The 9,412-nt window shown below is 39.7% G+C and overlaps 1 protein-coding gene across 18 annotated transcripts in view; it reads right to left on the reverse strand.

Moving 5' to 3' along the window:
- The window catches only part of dlg1b (discs large MAGUK scaffold protein 1b), a 242,222-nt gene extending 235,450 nt beyond the window's left edge, over positions 1-6,772 (reverse strand). For 17 of the 18 annotated variants that reach the window (XM_031810895.1, XM_031810894.1, XM_031810893.1 and 14 more), the window contains exons 1-2: positions 6,064-6,770; positions 5,272-5,403 (exon numbers count right to left, since the gene is read on the reverse strand). In XM_031810895.1, the coding sequence (XP_031666755.1) occupies positions 5,272-5,403; positions 6,064-6,082 (151 nt within the window). In that variant the 5' untranslated portion in view covers positions 6,083-6,770. Of the gene's footprint in view, positions 1-5,271; positions 5,404-6,063 lie in introns of all 18 variants that reach the window. The other variant, XM_020467259.2, reaches the window with a different exon arrangement.
- Positions 6,773-9,412: the final 2,640 nt, after the last annotated feature.

A 9,412-nucleotide genomic window follows, 5' to 3' on the forward strand; every position in this document is an offset into this window, starting at 1 on the left:
AATTAATTGAATTTACCACAAGTGGACTCCAATCAAGTTGTAGAAACATCAAGGATGACAAATGGAAACGATGCACCCAAAGCTCAATTTCAAAGGGTCTGAATATTTATGTAAATAAGGTATGTTTTTTTATTTTTAATAATACATTTGCTGAAAGTGCATGCAAGTCAGGTAGGACATGCTAAAACACATGCATGGACCTGTCTGGCAAGCCGGTCTGCTCTCTTGCCAAACCCATCAGAGCATCAGAGGCATTGAGATGGCATGTAGATAGTGGTCATTAACATGTCGGCATGAAAGGGTTTCCATGGCCGAGCAGCCATGGAGTGGTTAAATAAAAGCAAGTCCCCGCAGCAATGTTCCAACATCTAGTGAAAAGCATTCCCAGAAGACTGGAGGCTGTGGTACCAGCAAAGGGGGGACCAATATCATATTAACGCCCATTTTTAATCAGATTTGACGAGCAGGCGTTCACATGCTTGGTCACACAGTGCATTTTCTTTAATTCTATACATTTTGTCATGGGGTGCAAAGGAAGTGTTGCAATTTTAAAACTCATTCTCTTGCAATTTTATACATTGCCATGTATTTGTGATATTTGAGTGACTCAAACATGAAAATCTATAGGCAAAAAAAAAAACTAAATAAAATATGTTAGCCGACATTGGCGAGTTGTTATAAGTAAGGTATGCAATGACTGACGTGACAAGAGAAACTGATGCACTACCCAATTTCAAAACTGCACCTTGTGCATTCTACTATTACAACTTTCATGAGTAAGTTGAAAACCCGGACAAATAAAAAATTACTATGCTAAATATGCCAACTCCTCGAGCCCTAGCCCCACTGCCTTAGAATACTGAAATGTATCACAACAGTGTTTGGAATCAAATCTTACTGAAGGGATATACGGCACCAGCTGAAAGTTGACACCTACTCATTCAAGGGTTTTTATTTGTGACCCTTTCAGGAAACTACGCACATGTTCGGAGCTACTACTTCAGTCGAGCCATTTGAAAATAAACTCTATCAAAATGCATTTTTGGCAGAAATGCCTTCTCAAACATGTGAACTTTGCCTTAATAACAAACCGGTATGCCATATTAATTGTTAAATTACGAGCCTAGTTAGTTTAGCATGAGTAAAATACAGCAACCTTCCCGCTAGCCATGATTGGCTAAGATAATGAGTGGGCTGGACATGCCGAGTGATGATTGGATTGGTCTGCCATATAGCTCACTTCTGTCCATTTGAGCTGGTCAGTATGTTAAACACATTTTTTTTATGTAACGCATTGTAAAACTTCATAAATCTAATGTCAAGTTAAAAGTGTATTGTTAGCAAGCTAACAATAACGCATCCCAAAGGTGTTCTATGGGGTTGAGTTCAGGGCTCTGTATGCTCTCCACTGTTACATCTTCAAACTAAGGGCAACCATGGCATCCGACAGGAGACTCATCCAACCATGATGTATACGGTAAGATAGTCTCGCTCGCAATTTTTTTTGATATTACACATTTCAAATTGACAGAATGCGGTATTTCAAGTTGAAGTGTACTGTTAGCTAGATAATATTAGCTCGCTTGCTAATGTTATGTATGATCTTATTCTTTGAATCTCAGACATACAGTGGGGCAAAAAAGTATTTAGTCAGCCACCAAGTGCAAGTTCTCCCACTTAAAAAGATGAGACCTGTCATTTGCATTATAGGTACACTTCAACTGTGACGAGACAAAATGAGAAAAAAAAAATTCACATTGTAGGATTTAATGAATTTATTTGCAAATTATGGTGGAAAAATAAGTATTTGGTCACTTACAAACAAGCAAGATTTCTGGCTCTCACAGACCGTTAACTTCTTTTTTAAGAGGCTCCTCTGTCCTCCACTCGTTACCTGTATTAATGGCACCTGTTTGAACTTGTTATCAGTATAAAAGACCCTGTCCACAACCTCAAACAGTCACACTCCAAACTCCACTATGGCCAAAACCAAAGAACTGTCAAAGGACACCAGAAACAAAATTGTAGACCTGCATCAGGCTGGGAAGACTGAATCTGCAATAGGTAAGCAGCTTGGTTTGAAGAAATCAACTGTGAGAGCAATTATTAGGAAATAGAAGACATACAAGACCACTGATAATCTCCCTCGATCTGGGGCTCCACGTAAGATCTCACCCCGTGGGGTCAAAATGATCACAAGAACGGTGAGCAAAAATCCTAGAACCACACGGGGGGACCTAGTGAATGACCTGCAGAGTGCTGGGACCAAAGTAACAAAGCCTACCATCAATAACACACTACGCCGCCAGGGACTCAAATCCTGCAGTGCCAGACGTGTCCCCCTGCTTAAGCCAGTACATGTCCAGGCCCGTCTGAAGTTAGCTAGAGAGCATTTGGATGATCCAGAAGAAGATTGGGAGAATGTCATATGGTCAGATGAAACCAAAATAAAACGTTTTGGTAAAAACTGAACTCGTCGTGTTTGGAGGACAAAGAATACTGAGTTGCATCCAAAGAACACCATACCTACTGTGAAGCATGGGGTGGAAACATGCTTTGGGGCTGTTTTTCTGCAAAGGGACCAGGACGACTGATCCGTGTAAAGGAAAGACTGAATGGGGCCATGTATCGTGAGATTTTGAGTGAAAACCTCCTTCCATCTGCAAAGGATGAAACGTGGCTGGGTCTTTCAGCATGACAATGATCCCAAACACACCGCCCAGGCAACGGAGTGGCTTCGTAGGAAGCATTTCAAGGTCCTGGAGTGGCCTAGCCAGTCTCCAGATCTCAACCCCATAGAAAATCTTTGGAGGGAGTTTAAAGTCCATGTTGCCCAGCAACAGCCCCAAAACATCACTGCTATAGAGGAGATCTGCATGGAGGAATGGGCCAAAATACCAGCAACAGTGTGTGAGAACCTTGTGAAGACGTACAGAAAATGTTTGACGTCTGTCATTGCCAACAAAGGGTATATAACAAAGTATTGAGATAAACTTTTGTTAATAACCAAATAGTTATTTTCCACCATAATTTGCAAATAAATACATTTAAAATTCTACAATGTGATTTTCTGGATTTTTTTTCTCATTTTGTCTGTCAGTTGAAGTGGACCTATAATGAAAATTACAGGCCTCATCTTTTTAAATGGGAGAACTTGCACAATTGGTGGCTGACTAAATACTTTTGCCCCACTGTATTTGCTTGACTAGTTATAGCTAGCTAACATTGAACCTGGTTGGTTAGCTACCAGCAGATTAATGGAGGGTAGTAACATCATGAGTTGGGATAATGGTTCATTGTTTAGCTAGCTAGTTACGTCTTAACAAAAGACTCGTCAGTGTGCCAGAGCACAGAATAACTGATGAATTCACGAACACCCGTTGAATATGGCCTGTGTCAGTAAACGTTGACAAAAAAAGTGTAATTAAATTGTTGCCAGCAGCACAGTTAGTCACCAACGCACTGGATAACATGAAAACAACCTAAACAGCTCTGCTAAGGTGAGTAAAATGGTCAGTGGGGTGTTCTCTCATTATGGTGTCTGGAATTAGCTAACAAGCTTGCCAATGTTAGCCAGTTCGCTTGGGTGCTTGACTGGCATTGTGAGGTCAGAACGTTCAGATCAACCCTACCTCCTCGGCCAGAGTGTCCAATGCACACTCTGAATTTATGAACGGACAATCTGACAGCACAGTTGCAGTCACTAACGCTCTAGATAACATGCTTAACCAGCTCTGTTAGGGCGATTAATGTCCAGTGTGCTGTTCTTGCTCACATAGATGTCTGAAAGTAGCTAGCAAGTTAGAACACTCAAAGCAACCTTAAAACCGATGGGTGGGGCTTAAGAGGGTGTGAACAATGCTGTATGGGTGTAGACAAAGGGCTCTGCAGTAGTAGTATCAAAAGACTCAGGCATTTTCTCAAAAGTGAATTAAACAAGTTGATCAACTTTCAAAGCAAAATGACTTTCCATTGTTCCTCAACTGTAGTGTATGATACCATTTGGTAGCCGAGTCTACTTTTAGCTAATGTAAAATAAATCCAATTGTAACATAAGACCGATTTTTCCCAGTCGGTCATATTTTTACTATTTTCTACATTGTAGAATAATAGTGAAGACATCAAAAACATGTAGTAACCAAAAGCGTTAAATTCCAAATATATTTGTATTTTAGAATATTTGCCTTGACAGCTTTGCACACTCTTGGCATTCTCTCAACCAGCTTCACCTGGAATGCTTTTCCAACAGTCTTGAAGGAGTTCTCACATATGCAGAGCGCTTGTTGGCTGCTTTTCAGCATTCCAACTTATCCCAAACCATCTCAATTGGGTTGAGGTCAAGTAATTGTGGAGGCCAGGTCATCTGATGCAGCAATCCATCACTCTCCTTCTTGGTCAAATAGCCCTTACACAGTTATTGTACTGTTGAAAAACAAATGACAGTCCCACTAAGCGCAAACCATCATGGATTAGCTAACACAACCTGCCATAGGAGTGATGGTTGCTGATAATGGGCCTCTGTACGGCTATGTAGATGTTCATATTCATTAAACAAAAAAATAAAAACAATCTGCCGTTTCCAGCTACAATAGTAATTTACAACATTAACAATGTCTATACTTTATTTCTGATCAATGATGTCATTTTAAATGGCCCAAAAAAAAGTGCTTTTCTTTCAAAAACAAGGAGTGACCCCAAACTTTTGAACAGTAGTCCATGTGTACATTTATTATGTAATTCAAGCGGAGAGGTCAGCATGTTACTTTGAATGTTGGGTAACAGTAGTCTTGTCAAGGAAGCATCATGCAAAATATATTGGCACACTCCACTTACCAAGACCATTGTCAAATAAGGCACGCAGTCACCTGCTTTTAAAGTAAGCCTTGTGGTGGTACCACCCAGCACATTTAGAAGGGTGTAATTTTCATACCGAACCCCTCCCTTGAGATGACTTAGCAGCACGGTGCCTCTAAATCACAATTTAAATGGTAGAGTATAACCAATACGGGCAAAAAGAGCTAGATTTACTACTTAAAGACAAAAACATCACTGTTGCAACGAGCTGTCAAAATTAAGACCAGAATTGCATTTAAAAGAAACTTCATTGGGAGAAAGGATTTGTGTGAGAATTGACAGAACCTGCAATATCCCAAAAAATTCCACTCCTGCTGGCATGGAATAGCCCATTAGGCCTTCAACATTAGACGTGATAAACAAGGTTAACAAAAAAAGCAAGATGAATAAGGGTGAAAATTACATCTGTACACTTACCTATGAGTGCCTGGAAAAGGTTACTCTGGAAGATGTCGATGACCCTCTGGATGGAGAGTCTCAGTTGCCAGTCCTCAGTGTGGTTAAGTTTAGTGCGATATTCCTCCAAGAGTGACAGGGCTCGCTGTGCATCTGGACAATCAGAATGTTTTAGGTAAGACGTATATCCCCTGGCCAAAACGTTAGCAATTTACCATTCAAAAGAATAACGCAAAAAGTTGTCAGTAAGTTGGCCTTTTAAATTGTAACCATATTGCTCCAGTAGCTGCTGTAAATTGTTACAATTGAAGGGCTACAACTATTAATTGGCTGCGTGGACTTGAGAAGTTGAATAGTTATATTTTGGAGCCAACATCGTTTAACGCAATTACATTTGATTGAGATACTGGCTACAATTTGTTCTATTGGAAGATATGTTACACGAAGAAATTGTAGCTAGTTGAGCAATGTAACAGAGTCAATCATTATGCTACCTTATGGAAAAGTAAGGCAAGCTTGGGAAACGGTATAGCTACAGTACATATCGAACGTTAACGTTCGTTCACTAGCCAGTTAAGTTAGAAGTATTTTGCAAGCAAAGTGCCCTTACAAGCAACTTCGTTCTTTTTGTGGCTTCTTTCCCGTCAGAACTTCTGAGGGCAACTAGGAAACTAGTTAGTTTCTTGCTAAATAAATTGACAGGACCTATTTCATAATGGTTATTTCCAGTTACTACCTACCTAATAACAGCTAGTTTATATTGGTAAGTATGCATAACTGGCAGTTAGCTACAATTAGATTAAAGCCGCTTACCTTTCTTTCGTACTGGCATGATTAGGCAGTCTCGAGACAATATGTAGCTTGCTAGCCAGCTAGCTCTTTCGCCAGTCGCGCGCAGATAAATGTTAATGTTACACGCAATATAATAGAACACGTTCACTCTCCTGGTATCCAAAGGGTATGAAAATCTCTGCAATGATACCACAAGTTCCGCTTTAAAATTTTGCCCACGAACTGTCAATTGAAAATATGTTACTGTGCTACAAAATTAGAAACGACAGTAACAGAGGGCGTTCGGGTACAAACTAAAAACGCGACAAGCTAGCTGACAGCTGCACTTCTTGAACCTGACAGCGGCAAAGAGGTGACGACACCACATATGCAATGTTTGGTATTTTTCTAACTAGGTCCAAATGCCCGTTAAAATCCATACAAAGTAGAAAAACGCGTGTTCAGTCGGCTAAAACCAGTCAATCCGTGCATGCATTGGTGTCCAACGTAGCTTGCAGGCAGTGCGGGCTTTAAAATTACTCAAACTCTAAATCCAGTTCAGTGGCACATGTAAACTCAGGCCGTGCCTCCGCGACTTATTCACACACACAGTTTCGTAAACTTATCCTTCGTACATTTTCTCGGCAAATACATTTGTATTTCTTCGACTCAAACTTCTTCTGGTGTCCCTCCTTTTCTTCCTGTGACAGAAAATTCCAAACTTTCTTCCAAAATGGCGTCTCGGGGTTGGAAGTAGCATGTATCACGTGATATCAAACCCTGCAGTTAACTGCTCATGTAACTCAAGGAAGGAGTTGAAAGGTGAGACGTGATATTTTCTTGAGCCAGGGGTTTTCAAACTTTTCTTTCCCAGTGACTCCCATCATATGTTAGCAACATTTTTGTTCGTATTATCAGTTGAATGATAATGGCAAGTAGAAGCAATCAACATTTTAGGGATAGCTGCCTATTTTTCAATTTTCGCCTAAATCACATGCCCAAATCTGACTGCCTGTAGCTCATGCCCTGAAGCAAGGATATGCATATTCTTGATACCATTTGAAAGGAAATACTTTGAAGTTTGTGGAAATGTGGAGAATATTGAATGTAGGAGAATATAGCACAATAGATCTGGTAGAAGAAAATACAAAGAAAAAAACAACCAGTATTTTTTTACCACCGTCTTTGAAATGCAAGAGAAAGGTCACTGTTATAGCCATCACTCTAGTTGTAATTCCGATAGTGTCCACTAGAATTTTTTTTAATTTATTTTTTTATTTCACCTTTATTTAACCAGGTAGGCTAGTTGAGAACAAGTTCTCATTTGCAACTGCGACCTGGCCAAGATAAAGCATAGCAGTGTGAGCAGACAACAAAGAGTTACACATGGAGTAAACAATTAACAAGTCAATAACACAGTAGAAACCAAAGGGGGAGTCTATATACAATGTGTGCAAAAGGCATGAGGAGGTAGGCAAATAATTACAATTTTGCAGATTAACACTGGAGTGATGAATGATCAGACGGTCATGTACAGGTAGAGATATTGGTGTGCAAAAGAGCAGAAAAGTAAATAAATAAAAACAGTATGGGGATGAGGTAGGTGAGAAAGGGTGGGCTATTTACCAATAGACTATGTACAGCTGCAGCGATCGGTTAGCCGCTCAGATAGCTGATGTTTGAAGTTGGTGAGGGAGATAAAAGTCTCCAACTTCAGCGATTTTTGCAATTCGTTCCAGTCACAGGCAGCAGAGTACTGGAACGAAAGGCGGCCAAATGAGGTGTTGGCTTTAGGAATGCAGCAGTGCATGTGCAAAGTTTCAGATGGATTTCTTGGATCCATTATGACTGATCGTCAAGACTTTTAGTGTGAAGTTCCCAGATACATTTGGGAAATTGTGAAAAAGTAATTCGCATTCGTATTCAATTTTTCTGCAAGAATATTGTCAAATCTGTATACTTGGACTTTGATTTAGCTTTCCAAGTATTAGTAGCCATATTATAAGTTCAACATTTGCAAAACAACCAGTTTACATAACTTCGTAACCCTGAATTATAACCCAAAAATTATAAGGCATGCTGTCGTACAAGGTTAGTACCTACATTTTACGGATACTCCCGTAAAGACCAGCTCATTGGCTATCTAGCTAGCATTGTTTGACCCCCGATTGGTGCTTATTTGACAAAGATACAGTCATTCAAGTGATGGCCGCCCACGTCATCGGCGTGCCAATGAAAACCTCGCTCTCTGACCAAATATGGTGTCCTATAGGATGTACTACACCCCTAATTAAAATAGTGAAGTCTTGTTACCTTCTATAATCTCTGAGGAATAGATACGAACGTGATTTGACTCGTTCAAACAACGTTTAGGGTATGACTTTCTTTGCAAATTGAACAAGTGGAAATACAAAATCGATCGTGCGTGCTATATGGACATTTTTAGGATATGAAAAATTATTTTATCTAACAAAATGACACTTCATGTTATCTCTGGGACCCTTTGGATGATAAATCAGAGCAAGATTTCAGAATATAAGTACACATTTCACCTTCAACCTATTGCATTGAAAAAAGTGTTTTGTTGTTAGGAGCTCTCCTCAAACAATAGCATGGCATTTTGCTGCAGTAAAACCTACTGTATATTGGACAGTTCAGTTATATTGACAAGAATTTAAGCTTTCAGCCGATATAAGACACTTATATATACCGACGTTTGTTGTTTCTCTAAAATCTGAGATCTTGGCATAATGCGCTGCATGATTTACAACTGTCCCGTTGACAGAACGGCAATCCTTTTAAGAAGTTAAAATGATTGGGGGCGTTTGAGCGGATCACTTTTGCCAAGTCAATGGTCACCACTTTTCAATGTGTGTTGCATTATATATGTAAAATTGTCTGACTTGGGTCTTCATTGGGGCTGCGGTCCAAACACTTAAAAGACACACCCCATCCCTCAAATTAAGTGGACACTTCTGATGATGTCTGACGAGGATACATTTGCAGGGCGAGCGAGGAAGGAATGATTTTTAAATGGAGCACCCTTGGCTCGTTCATCCCGCGATGATTGTGTTTTCAGCCACCTTAGATATGCCTACTGTATGATATCTAGCAAATTAATTAGCTAATTAACATTAGTCTGCCTATCTGGAACTTCTGAAGAAGGAAAACATTTATTTCTACAATTTCCAAAAGATAACCAAACAAAAATATTTACTTTTTACCAGAAGTGTTTTTGCCATCATGTGCATTAGTAGCACAATTTCTAACTTATTTGCATTAGTTTTTACTCACACTATGTTGACTTCTCCATTGATGTTGTTTTTAAGTTTTCGCTGACTTTTCTTAGCGGATGTACAATCGTTGCAAATTGAATTATGGGGAGTTTTCA

This window comes from Oncorhynchus kisutch, linkage group LG30 (assembly GCF_002021735.2).
Source record: "Oncorhynchus kisutch isolate 150728-3 linkage group LG30, Okis_V2, whole genome shotgun sequence".
Lineage (NCBI taxonomy): Eukaryota > Metazoa > Chordata > Actinopteri > Salmoniformes > Salmonidae > Oncorhynchus > Oncorhynchus kisutch.